The 14,081-nt window shown below is 39.0% G+C and overlaps 1 protein-coding gene across 1 annotated transcript; it reads left to right on the top strand.

Annotated features, from left to right (window-relative positions):
* Nucleotides 1–684: 684 nt before the first annotated feature.
* On the top strand, nt 685–13,099 carry LOC104169223 (protein arginine N-methyltransferase 3-like; the record flags this gene model as incomplete). The annotated part of the gene is made up of 6 exons (XM_009710075.1): nt 685–767; nt 3,260–3,309; nt 4,622–4,724; nt 7,056–7,209; nt 9,799–9,940; nt 13,034–13,099. Coding segments are annotated over 6 exons (598 nt in total), but the record flags the coding sequence as incomplete, so codon positions are not given.
* Nucleotides 13,100–14,081: the final 982 nt, after the last annotated feature.

The raw sequence follows: 14,081 nt of genomic DNA, 5'->3' as shown, positions 1-14,081 counted from the left end.
CCCGGCCGAGGGGCTTCTTGAGGCGCGGTGGTACCCGCGGAGCCCCTTGGAGAGGGCGGGCTGGGGTGCGAGTGCCCAGGCTCAGCCTGCGGGAGGCAGCCACCTCACAAAAGTAAGCGATACGTAGTTTGTGACAGTGCTCTGTAGCCTCTTGTGCTTGTATACGGTCTGTCTAGACCTAAAAGTCTGCTAAAGCTGGACTAAAGGAGGGAGTAATGTGGGAAGTAGGTAATTCCCCTCTCCTCCCCCTGTGGCACGTTTGGAAGTTTCTCTCATGAATTCTCTCTCTCATCTTTTCCCATCGTGAGTAAATAGATGAGAATTTTTGTTTTGATGCGGCAGATCTAGCTGGCCCACTTGCCTTGTATATACGTGGTTCTTAGATTTTTGGGTTTAATGCTGTCTTTGTTCGCAAGGAATTTTGGGAAGTTAACAGAGTTTGCAGTTTTGTCAAACAAAATTTTCGCGTTCCTTACCTTTTGTTGCAAAATGTTTTGCAAACAAGGTAAAAGCTTTTTTGTGAGGTATGCAAGTAAGCGGGTGCCTGGTCATCCTTTCTGGAAGGCAGAAATGGTTTGTTCTGAACACATTGCTAAGCAGGCCAGAACAGAGGGTGTAGAACTCAAGAGCGTTACAACTTCCAAACATGTTGATGCTGCGTGTGTAATAATTTGTTATTTACAGGTTGTTTAGTTCTGCTGAAGATGTATTCTCCCACTGCAAAACAGAGCATCAGTTTAATGTTTGTGACATGATGAGGAAACATGGTAAGTTTTTTTTTTTTTCATGACTTGGGGTTTCCTTCTCTATATCAGCATTTAGTTTAAAATAAATTGGATTAGCTTGTTTCTAACTGATTTCCTGGTTGTAGCTGAAGATTCCAAGATTGAGCAAGATAAGCTATTGTAGAAAAATGCTTATATGTTATCTTTATGCTGGCTGTTTCCTGTATGCTTTATCTACTGATAAAGCTCTGGACTAGTAACAAAAGTAAGATTGATCTCTGCTGGCTTGTGCTGAGTCCCCGCTGCTTACTTGATCGACCTGAGCCAGCCCCATGGCACCCTGGAGTAAGAGCTGTTTACCTGATCTATCGGGAACTCGTGCCCGGCTGGTGATACTGTCCTTGGGCTCAGTAGCTTAGCAGAGACCAAAGTGGATGGATCCACCAAAAGGTCAAGTAACTGGGCTGTACCGCTGGTATCTTTTAAGCGGCTGCATGAGGACTTGGCTTATGTTCCCTCAGGTGATCCCAGGAAGGCATGCCCTCCAACATCTGTGTCAGTCTTTCCAAGTGAAGGTTAAGGCTGGCTTTCACTTGAAGCTGTCATGTATTTAGGGTCAAGGTGGTGACTGAGGGAAGGTACATATAGGAGAACATATGTAAAGTGTGTGTGGGGGGAGGCTTTGAAAGAGGTAAGTGCTGAACTACTGAGCCTGAAATCCATATTTTACTGTGTATAGAGGAAAACTGGAAAGCAGAGGAACAGTGTTGGAGAAATGCTATTTTAAGTGTGTGCATTAAAATGGAGTGAGAGATGGGAGGATGGGAACTACATGAAGCATTTAGAAATCTGCATGTAAAGTTGTAACATCTGGGCTGTTTTCTGTCTAGAATCCAGTGGAAAGTATTTTCAGTTTATGCAGTATCCTCACCATTCGTGAGGACAGTACATAATTATATTTAAGCTACTGTTATTTCTGAGCAAGGTGGCAGTTTTAAATCAGTATTGATATGTTGTCTTGATGAGTAGGATCAATTTACATTTTATTAAACAGAAAGCTAAAAATACCAACAGAATTGGTTTGGTTGGAAGAGACGCATTACTCTAGGGTGAATCTCGTTGGGGACCATAGACTTATGGGACTCTAATTGGCACAGCAAATCATTAACCATCTCCTCATGGATTATGGGTCCTCACTCAGCTCCCTGTCCTTAACATCTGGCTTTGGGGGTTGGGTGGCCTGAGGACAACTGGTCTTGGTATTGAAAACCAAGGCAAAGAAGGCATTGAGCACTTCTGCTTTTGCCTCATCCTCTGTCGGTACACTACCCTCTGCGTTCAGCAAATGATGGAGACTCTCCTTGACCCTCCTTTTGCTGCCAATGCATTTATAGAAACTTTTTTTTATTATCTTTAACTGCAGTGGCCAGATCAAGTTCTAACTGAGCCTTGGTCCTTCTAATCTTCTCTCTTCTCCCCACATGACCTCACAACATCCCTATATTCCTCCCAGGTTACCTCACCTCCCTTCCAGAGGTGATATATTCTCTTTGTATCCCTAAGCTCCAGCCCAAGTTCTCTATCTAACCAGGCCGATCTTTTTTCCCTGATGACTTGTCTTTCTACACACGGGGGTGGCCTGTTCCTAAACATTAAGTAATTCCTTTTTAAAGCGTATTCAGCCTTCCTGGACTCCTTTCCCCTTCAAGACAGCCTCCCAAGGGACTCTGGCAATCAGTCTCCTGAATGGGCTAAAGTCTGCCCAATGGAAGTCCAAGGTGGAAGTTCTGCTGGTGGCCCTCCTTACTTCACCCAGTATTGAAAACTATAGCATTTCGTGGTTGCTATGCCCAAGGTGGCTGCTGACCATCACATCACCCGCTATTCCTTCTCCATTCACAAACAGCAGGTCTAGCAGGGCACTACCTCTAGTTGGCACATTTACCAGTTGTGTTAGGAAGTTATCTTCTACACGGTCTAGGAACCTCCTAGAGCGCTTCCTTTCTGCTCTGTTGTATTTCCAGCAGATACCTGGCAAGTTAAAGTCGCCCACGGGAACAAGGGCCGGCGACCGCGAGACTTCTGACAGCCGCTTGTAGAATGCCTCATCTGCCTGTTCATCCTGGTTGGGTGGTCTATAGCAGATTCCCACCGTAGGAGCACAGTAGCCTAAAATATCAGCAAGGTAGCTAGTAGGAGATAAATGTGGCTGTCCTGATGTAGTTGCTTGCCAAATGAATGAAATCCCTGTTCATAATCCACGTTTACATGTGTTCCATTCTTAATTTATGGTAAATGTATTTGTCCTAAGGGTGAGAATTTCGTGGTTTAGTCCTAAGGAGAAGAAAAACGTAGATGGCAAACTTAAGATAGGTAGACTGTACTAGATAATGGTGTACACCACAAAGGGAAGCTGGCCAATTGAACAAGTAATTAGCATTCATATAATTGTAGAATGTGTGTGGTTTTCCATAATGCAATCTCTCTCTCTCTCTTCCTTCCCCACCCCCCCCCACCCCTTCCTTTCTTTTCAGGACTTGATTTTTATGGATATGTTAAACTAATAAACTTTGTTAGATTAAAGGTAAGTGTGCCACATACTACTGTAATCTATGTCTGGGGAATGGGAAATCGAGATGCTGTGCTTTCAATTTGCCCTGTTTTAGTAATTGTATGAAATTTTGTATTATATTTCTAGAAACAAGAAATCACAGGAATTACAATAGCTTTTGACTGGTTTATTTAGATGTGAAGTTGTTTTCGTTTTAAATACATTTACTGTGAGTTTTATTGTTTCCAGAAGAGGATGTTCAAACTCGGAGAAAGCCCACACTATGTAGTATCACATTGTTTTGTTAATTCATCTTGGCCTTTGACTCTGCTGTCTCGCTCTAGTAATGGGTTCACTTCTTGGTAACTGAAGTTTCTCAGTCCTTGCATGGGTGTTGGTGTAAAAAAGTCTTTCCTGGGGATGTGAGCTGGCCAGTCCCCTACTGCACCGTTAGTAAGGACAACACTCGATCCCTTAGGTCACAGAATGTAAAATTAATCTCTGCTAAAATGATACCAGAATCAGGAAAGCTGGTGGGAACCTACAGTTTTAAATTAGGCCTGGATATTTTGTGTATTCTGTGACTTTGAAGTATGTTCTTTGGTTGTTCCCTAAAAGTTTAGGTTTAGACTTAATACCATCTTACGTAATTAAGCATTTTTTACTTAAATCCTCAAATAATTATTTAAGGCATAACTAGCTATGCAGAGTGAACACAGAAATGGAAAAACTGAAGTCCAGAATCTGACCTCTCCTTTCCTGACAAAGTATTAACTGGCTGGATGCAAACAGGAGAGAATATAGCATTTCTGACATTTGTCCCTACAGCACTGTTCATGTAAAATCACTTGGCTCAATTAGTATCTTGGCTTTATTGATTAACCCTGTTGTAAGCTATAGGTCCGACACAGTCAAACACCTGCGTAAACTTGGTTCCTGATTGCAGTGTAATCCTACAAGTATCCTTCAGTCTCTATCAATCTGCTGTGCTTTACTGCTTGTATGAATTCTTTGATCCTGTAGCTTCCTGGGCTTTGGAACCCAGACTAGCTCACAGGTGTAGCTTTATGCTGTTCTCTGGTCACCGTGGTTGTGGTGTCAGTATGCTAAGGTGAGTACTTATTGTCAGAGCCAGGATGGAAGTCAGAAGTTCATTTCTTCACTGTTCTCGCTAGTCATGCTTTAAAGTAGTATCTTTCTCAGCCTTTGCTGCAAAACCAGCTTAATAATATCCTGTTTATTCTAATGAATGGAAAATCAGATCTTTGCTTGATTTTCTTGAATGAAATTGAAGGGCTGGAGTTTTTTAAAAAAAACTTAGCTTACATGCTCTTCTCCTGTCTAGAAACCAACAGGAGCATATTTGAGTTCTCTCAGCAGCCCACTACCTTGGGAAGGAGAGGAATATTTGAAACCAGAGCTAGAAGATGATCTCCTACTTCAGTTTGGTAAATAAATACGTTTCAGTATGACTGTACTGTGTTGTGGGGTAAATGTGGTACTGGCAGAGTTTGTGTCATATGAAGCACCATCACTATTAATTCAATTGACTTACGTACATGAGAAAGTCCACATAGTAGCTGAAGTAATGACGTGAAGTCACGCTCTGAAATTTTTCCCCACACGTCGTATGTTGGGATTTAATGACTGAGATTTCCGTAGCCCTGTTTTATTATCTGCATGCACTTATTGTAGATATGGTGTTCATAGTGGAGATGCTGTATGTAGTAATTAAGCAGGTCAAAGAGGCACTCCACCCAAACTACACTGGAAGATTTCTGAAGCTTTTAAAGCTTCTAAATGTAGGTATTTAAAATCAGATGCATTCATTCAAAAATGTATGCTGTAAGTAAGGAACCAGCAACGTGCCATTGTGGCCAAGAAGGCCAGTGGTATCTTGGGGTACATGAGGAAGAGTGTGGCCAGCAGGCCAAGGGAGGGTGTCCTCCCCCTCTACTTGGGCTTGGTGAGGCCACATCTGGAGTGCTGTGTCCAGTTCTCGGCTCCCCAGTTCAAGAAAGACAAGGAACTACGCGAGAGAGTCCAGTGGAGGGCAGTGATGACGATGAGGGGACTGGAGCATCTCCCTTGTGAGGAAAGACTGAGGGAACTGGGTCTCTTCAGCCTTGGGAAGAGAAGACTGAGAGGGGATCTCATCAATGCTTGTAAATACTTTAAAGGTGAACGTTAAGAAGATGGGGCCAGACTCTTTTCAGGGGTGCCCAGGTTAAGGGGCAATGGACGTGAACTGAACGAAGTTCCATCTGAATACGAGGAAGAACTTCTGTACTTTAAGGGTGGCAGAGCACTGGCACAGGCTGCCAAGAGAGGTTATGGAGTCTCCTTCTGGAGATATTCAAAACCCACCTGGATGCGATTCTGTGCAACTTGCTGTAGGTGAACCTGCTTTGGCGGGGGGGTTGGACTGGATGATCTCCATAGATCCGTTCCATGCCTGACGATTCTGTGATTCTGTAATTTGCCTTATTGAAAATACCTTCATGTTTTATGCAAGTTCTATTTTGGACCAACCCAGGGGAAGATACTACAGTTGCATAGAAGAGTTCCGCTTCTTTAGCAGTTCTAGCAATGAGTTCAAGCAGCTGTAGTTTCTCTCTCATGACCATTTATCAGACGGTCTTGAGAGAATTCAGTTTGACTCTTGAACTTACTTTTGCTGCACGTGATCCCGTCACTCTCTTTCTATTTTACACTTGATCGTACATCTTTCTTTCACCTAAACTATAAGGTACTTAGGGCTTGTGGATTTTTTTTCTTCTCCATACAGTCTGGAATGCAGTTTTGCCCTTTTCTAAGGGAGCACTGCTGTGTGATAGCAGACATAATACATAGTAGAGAGCATTGGTTGGTTACTTCAGGGATTTCACGTTTCACTGTATCAGCTCCTGCCTAGTGTGTGCTCTTTGCCCAAGCTATAGACTTTTGAGATGCTTTGAGGTGCTGTTGCAGTTGCTGAAGGGTTACTGGGGGAGTGGGATCTGAACCACTGAAGTCTTAATTTAAGTATCTATGCTTTGTTTCAGTCCCAAGGGCCAAATAAGCTTCCATGATTAAAAGGTATATGGTATTTTTTAATGAAGTCTTGCCCAATAAGCTGGCAGTAACTTCTTACTGTATCCAAAACCACGGTAGCACCGTTTGTTTTTTTTTATCCACTGACATCTGTTGAAATTACCAGCTGAATGGAACCTAGTGCTGAGTCTGAGTTTTGATAGTTAAAAAGCAATGTTTCATCTAGATTCATTCAGCTTATGCTCTTTTGAGGTTTGTTTACAAGCTTTATAAAAGCCCAAGGAATTAGTTTGAAAATTAAGAGTTACTGTCTAAGTATTAAGAAATTTTGAATTTATATACCTTCTTACCTTTTACTATTAGCATTAATGGCCATTTTGGCCTCAGAATAACATAACTGGAAAAATAGGGGCTAGGACTGTCATTAACTTAATTACAGTCTAAACTTAATGTGTCTTTTATCAATAATCAAACACTGGTATTTAAAGAAGCCTGAATTCTGGATTTATTTGCTTTATTAACTTAGAGCTTGCTTCTAACATACTTGCTTTTACTGGGTAGTATTGTGTTCTGCGACTAGTCATATAAAATTCAGTGATGCTTCTTGTAAAACAGACTACTTTTACAAATCATCTAAAGATAGAAATAGCAACACTGAAAACATATGTTTATGAGCCGCTGTGAAGCAAGATGTGACTGGTAAGTGTGGTTTTTGTTTTTTTTTTTTTTCCTCCCCATTTCATCAGATATAGAAGATCTTTGTGAACCTGCAAATGTTTTGCCTTCTAGTGGTTTAAGTGATAGCATGATGCTGCTTGAACAATTAAAACATGCAGAACACAGAGCAAGTCTTGCAGAAGCAGCCTTGGCTAGAGCACAGGATGATCTTCAAAAAATGAAGTAAGTGTTTGAACTGAAATTTTGGGGATTTTTTTATTTGATCTGTTTTAGGTGAGATGAGATGTTCATGTTTAAAGACCAATAGAAACTCAAAGAAGTGGTAGGATGTAACTGTGGAACAAAACTCATGGCTTGTTGGGCCTGTGGGTTTGACTTTTACCTTGTAGATGATTAGTGAAAGCTGCGCAAAACCTTGCACAAGTTGGAGAGCAAAGTATGCTTAGGAAAGCTAAATAAGCACATGGCCCACATGTATTTCGCTTCAGACCACTCTTTGTTTTTCAGACACTTTTCCTTTAGCCCTTTAGATATGAATTTAAACATTGAAGATGTACACAATGGAGAAGAGAGAGGTATTGACAAATTCAATACAGGACTCTCAACATTTTCAGAGATGTCTCCAAACAATGATTGTTACTAGTAGAATCCAGTTACAGTTTGAAGAAATCCTCAGTGAAATGGAGAAACCAACTTTTCAGCTACTTTTATTTTCAGTTTCAGGTGTGAGTTCTGTTAGTAAGAATATTCAGTGCATTGCAGTCAGGAATTGGGACATCCACATAGCTGTACATGCTACTCCTAAATCTTGAGGTCTTCAAAATACAGATTGATGATGCTCATGGATAAAATGAGAATATAAACTTCTTTTTGAATCACATAGGATTAAATCCTGTACAAACATGTCATTTCAAGATCACACTGATTGGGCACCAAAGAACTGAAATTGTATTTAAGAGGCTTGGAAAAATAATTCATGTTCTTTTCGTGGAAAATTAAAGTGGCAAAACCCTTGTTTTGTAAAATGCATTTGAGGGTTTGTTCTATGTTTTGAGCTCGATGTTCTTGAGGTGGCTTGGCAGACTAAGTAACTGTAACTTCTTTCAGTTGCGACATGATTGCATTATGCAGGTCTGGCTCTCTGAGATGTGGAAAAAATACTTAAGATGACTGCCTGTTCAGGATCAGTCGTGCAGCTCCCTAGAGATTGTTGCTTTCTGAGCCCAGGAGTAGTAGTATGAGGACACTCACTAGTTGAGTATGAAATAATTTCTGCGGAAATGTTTTTCCAAGTTTGCTAGACTGAGTAGACTTGTAGAATTATGAGCATTGAAAGGGGTACAAAGCAGAGACAGGTAGCTGGAGGTCTAGTGACCTTTTGTTTGCCCCACAAATGGTAACAGTTCTATAAATCAGGTCACCTCTAGCATTTGATATAACTTAGAGATTTAAGAGTATGTCCAGAATTTATCACTCCCCTGTTTAGAGATGATGGCTTTTGTTTTTACGTATCTTCTTTTTTCTTGATTAAAAAGACAGGAGGGCTAGAGTTTGTTTGGTACTTGTGTTGCATGCATAGACTGGAGGAACTATTGGCTGAATCCATTTTAAATAATTTTAAATTTAAAATTGGGTTTAAATCTTATAAAATGCTAGTTATATTTAATTGTATGTCACAATCGTATTTTTTGTAAGTTTCAATTTTTATATATTTTTTTGTATTTATCTGAAAGTAAGTAAAATGCAAACTGCTATTGTAAACAAAAATATTAAAAATAAGATCCAGACCCTACCTGTATGTCAGCAAGTCTAGGAAGTTTCTGATATTGACATGCTTTTAATACAAATTCCCTTACCACCTTTTCTTCCCCATCCAAACTAGTTAAGCAGAGAAGTATTTGACATCTCAGGATTGAAATAGTTTTTTGTTTTCATTGTTCTATAAGGATGGTAATGAGATGTTACTACAGCTTCCATATATTAAGTTCCTATTTAAGAAAGTATGAACGCTGTAAAAGATGAGCTTTGGCTGCTTTGGAGTGGTCTAGGATGCAAGTTTTGTTGCTGTTGGTCTGTAGACCTTGGAGGAATATTGTCTGACTGAAGCTTGTTTGCTTTTTTTACTTCATTGTGGGTATAGTATGAGCTGTTTGCTTGTAGCTTTTAATTATGTTTTCGTGATAAAACCCTTGTTTTGTGTATTTTGTCACCAAAACTGCTTTGAGAAATGAGTAGAGAATGTGTGTGTTAGGAATGCAAGGCCATGGAGGAGGAAAAAAAAAAGCAGCATGAAATTAAAGTAATAAATTGAATTTTAAGCTCTGGTTTGTTTCTACCAGATGCTTTGGTTTTAAAGTACTTTAATCTACCTTGCAGTAGTCATGCAGCGTTGTATGGTTTGTAGTTCTTGTGCTGCTTGTTGTGTTGAGTCCATATCTGCATTACACACTCTAAACCACGCATCATTTTGACCACTCTGCTACTGGCTTTCATACTAGCGAGCACAAAATAGATAATTCCGCCTTAAAAATAGAAATGAAGCCTGAATGTTTCACTGCTGCTATTTGGTGGTTGAGAGCAGAAGGTAGTCATTGTAGGAGGGTGATGGAGGGAGGATGGTGGTGCAGCAGGCGATGGAGCCGGCAGAGGGAGGGTTGTGCACACCTAAAGCTGGTCCCATTGTTGTCAGAGCCCCAGTGCAGCCTGGATTCCTCACCTCCTGCAGGCCCCTTCTGCCCCCCCCCACTGCCCCCTCCTCTTGTTCATGGTCCCATAAACATGTCTCAAGGGTATATTTCAAAATGATTACAGGCAATTTGCACGGGACTTTGTGATGAATGCAGATGTCGGGAGCAACTCGTCATCCAGCGCCATTGCAGACCTTCAGGAGGATGAGGATGGTGTTTACTTCAGCTCCTATGGGCATTATGGGATACACGAAGAGATGCTAAAGGTTAGAAAATGATCTCAACTGCGTCTTAGTAGGACTAAAGGGGGAAGATGGAATGAAGTGGGCTGTGTGCCCATAAATATACTGCAGAGCAGCTGCATTTTTAACCCTTTCTATACATGATAGTTTTTTACCTAGGAATTGGGTTCAGAGATCTTTTTCCTTTCTTTTTTTTTTCCTTTGTATAAATTCTGTTTACGGGAAGCATTAGGAACACAAAATCGTTTACTTTACAGATAGGCTTGAAGATATATTACAGTGTCTGTACCACAACCTTACCTTGCCAAAAGCAACTTTCCCCTGGGTGCTTAGAAGATAAAGGATAAAAGATGGTACAGACAGTACCTTTAGTTTATGTTTTCCTAACAATTGAAATTTGTTAGGCAAAACTTTTTCTCAAATATTGTGGTTTCCTGTTGCACTAGGTAAACAGAAATTGTCAGTATTTGTGCACAATTCAGTGTCTTGATAACATGACACTGAACAGCTGGAAAAATTGTATGCTCCTTTTATAAGATAAAGATAAAAAAATTAATGCTTAAAACTCTTCAGAGGCAAACCTGTGTATACCCTTGTAACTTTAAAAAAAAAACAAACAACAAACTCAAAACCCAACAACTTATAATTGACATGTAAATCAAAATCTCCTAGTGTTTCCTTTCAGAGAAAATATCATAGTTGTGAGTATCATAAACAGTTTTATAATTTTAAGGCACAAATAAATAAAGTTCCTGCCTAATGTAGAGATAGAACACGGAGTTGTGAAGTGACTTTGTCCACGCAGGTAGCATATAAAGTTTTCTGCTTTGTAAATTACTTAGTGACCCCAATGTAGAAATACACATGAATCTGTGTTAAGAGTAGTATAAGCATGAGGATAATTTTAAGGGGGGGATTTTACGGAAGCAGAGACATCTGCAGAACAAGAAAAATGTTTTCCGAAATGTATAGTCTAGAGAAATATAATTTGAGTCTTGAAGATAAATAAAAATGGTAGAATTTTGGTTTTGCAGTCATATAAAGGTGTCGTTTGAGATGTTATAGGCTATAAGATGAGGAAACCTTTCTGTTTGCTAATAAAGTTTATAATAATTCTGCATCTCTGCACAAGGAGATTGGTATGAAATTGTATTTTATTCGTTTCAGGGAATTTTTGTCAGAATGCTTTTAAGAAGACTTTTAACTTTCCTGAACATATGAAAGCAATTACTTTTTATGATGCGTGCACTGAATTTTTTCCTATATGCTAGGCATTCACTTAGCTTTTTTTTTTCCTGTATGTATATCTTTATATATAGTAACTTGCTACACTGAAATTTTTAAGAAGGGAGTCTTGCTTTCTGAATTTTTCTGACACTGTTCAGTTTTGAAACCTTTTCGATTTTTTTCTTACACCTGGTAGTAGCAGAATGAAGTTCCCATTTGTTTTTTTTTGCTGCAAATACTTCATAGATGGGGGAAGAGTATTGTTACTTTACACTGCCCAAATGGTTTGTGTTTCCCTTGCTCTATTTTTTTGTTTGAGAATTTCTTGACTATCATCTTAATAAATTTCCTTACCATTTTATTTAAAAACAGAACAAAAGTGTTACATTGAAATGGCAAGTAGGAGAATGGAATTGATAAATAGAGACACCTGAAGTGAATGACCGTGGCTTACTCGAGCAGCAGTGCATATAGTGGAGACAGCAGCTAGAATTGTATTGATTAAATTGGGGCAGTGCTGAGACAATGTGAGTGGGCAGAATGTAAGGCTGAAAGCTTTTCAGCTGACTGCTTTCTCGATTGATGCTGAACATTCAGATTTTTTTTTTTAAACTTTTTTGGTCATTTCAGCAAATCCTATTATATACTGCAGTGGAGGTGAGGTACTAAAAATAGTTGCTTTGACTATAACGTCATAGTAAACCAGTATGATTTTAAAGGATCACAGTTTCATTTATTCATCTTAATATACAGTTTTCTAAAATCATCTCTAACTGTTTCTTTGGGCTCTGTGTGTGTGTGCATGATGATACTCCTAAACTTAAAACTGGATTTTAGGATTTTCAAGCCTCAAAATAATTTGTTTTGTTTCCAAAATTTCTGTGAACATATCCTTTGTTCTCAGTCTCTAGTTTTGATCTTGTTTTTCTAATAAAATAGACTTTGTTCTTTCTCACCAGAGATTCTTTAATTTCTGTATTGTTTCTAAAAATTCTTAGCTGCCATAGTAGAATATTATTAACTTATATTTAAGCAGTTGGATTTTATACTTCAGTATTATTTATAGACTTGTCTTTACTAGATAAAAAATGCTTAAAATTTTTCTTTTACTTCACTCTAACACTTGAACTGCAACAGCAATTCCAAAGCCTACACTTGGCTGTCAATTTGTGTACCTGCTGATGCATATTAAGAGAATCAATGTTTTAATAGATTGCTTTGCTGGTAGATTGAGCTATACTGCTAGCTTTCATATACTAAGATACTATAAATGTTTACTTATGTGCTTGAAAACATTTCAGCTTCTCAGGTCGTGTTGTATTACAGTGAAGTTTATTTTATGGGGCTTTCATAGAATGTGCCATACAGCTTCAATTACTAGCTTGTCATCAGATTTGCGAATTTGCGGTTTGTTCAGAAATAGAAAAGGTTAATCTGATACATGATGTTTTTTTGAAGGAATCTGTGTATTACAGGAGTATCAGAGAATGAAATGATACAAAACGTTTTATGAGCTCGTGACTCAAATTTTTACCATTGTATAGGAGGTTGTTATGTAAAGTTCATGCAGTATTGCCACTCTGTTACTGCTGTTCCTGGGAAGAGGTGAAGAGTTAAGAACTTTGAAACAGCTGAAATCACATGCAGCAGGTCACAAAACTGTAAACTAATTTCTTATTTTTCCTCCAGAGGCTCAGCTGGCTTCATTTACAAAGACAATAAATTCTGAAAGAGTATCAAACAGGAAGTGTTTGTGATTACAGAGCCTTTATAAGTACAGTAGCCCCAAAACATCTGTAGACTAACTCAAAAAGCAAGTTTTTCAGCATTTGTGAATGCTATGCTGTACTTAAGTACAAATAGTGAACGCTTTTATTCTTTAAATCATAGGATAAAGTGCGTACAGAAAGCTATCGTGACTTCATCTATCAAAACCCACATATCTTCAAGGACAAGGTAGGTAAAACAGCTCAGAAAATACAAATTCTGTGCTTTATTTTTTCTCAAGTGGTAGAAGTCGTTCGGGTTGACTACTTTGTAGCTTTGGGAATGGAATATCGCACTGACAAGATTTGATTTAATGTACTCTGGCTTTATTAGGTAGTAGAGTGCTATTCAACTGCTGGAGGGTGCAAAGTGCTGATAACAGAAGTGCTGATCGCTATTGCCGTTGTTCTGTGTGCCATGTCGGGATGTTCATTAATTATGTTGGCGGGGTTAAGTTGAGCCTTTCTTGTCTAGTATATTAAGCGGAATCTATCTTAGACGGCTTCTTTACCAGAATTTAAGTGAATTTCAATTTGTGCCTGATACGGTAAAAATAATCCTAGAAGCATTGTGTAATTAGAACTGGGGAAGAATTCATAGCAACTGATTTATTGAATTAGTGTTGCTTAGTTTCTCCAGACTAGGTTATTATTAAGGGACTTAGAACCAGGAGCTAGTTATTTCGCTTGCAGTGAGGAGAGATTGCACTGATGTTTGGTTATGATCTTACTGGGGATATGACCACTGCACAGTTATGATCCTCTTGTCTTCTGTATTTCTACTGGCTATTTCTGATGAATTTATTGTGTTTTGAGTAATGCTGTGCAGCCTTCTGTTCTGAATTAGCTTTCTTCTACTTTGTGCTTACCATTCTTAAGCTGTGTATGGATATTTCTTAATGTGAAACCAGAAGGTCTAGGTTTATGGAAAGCAATCACTGTTGATTTTCATTTTGGTTTTGATTGAGACTTTGTTAATAAATGATAATGCAAGGCTTCAGAATAGTTGTGGAAGTAATAAAAGTGCACCCAGCTGATAATTCCTCAATTGGAAACTTGTGCTAGATATGGTTTTGTCCTAGGTGGGAGGTATTTTAAGGTAGATAGTGCATACTCTTTGTATGTCTTGCTTCAGTTTCTTTTGGCAACTGGGACAGAAAATTGTTAGGAAA

This window comes from Cariama cristata, unplaced genomic scaffold, assembly GCF_000690535.1.
Source record: "Cariama cristata isolate BGI_N322 unplaced genomic scaffold, ASM69053v1 scaffold41041, whole genome shotgun sequence".
NCBI classification, from domain to species: domain Eukaryota; kingdom Metazoa; phylum Chordata; class Aves; order Cariamiformes; family Cariamidae; genus Cariama; species Cariama cristata.
This window is presented reverse-complemented; position numbering and strand designations above follow the sequence as displayed.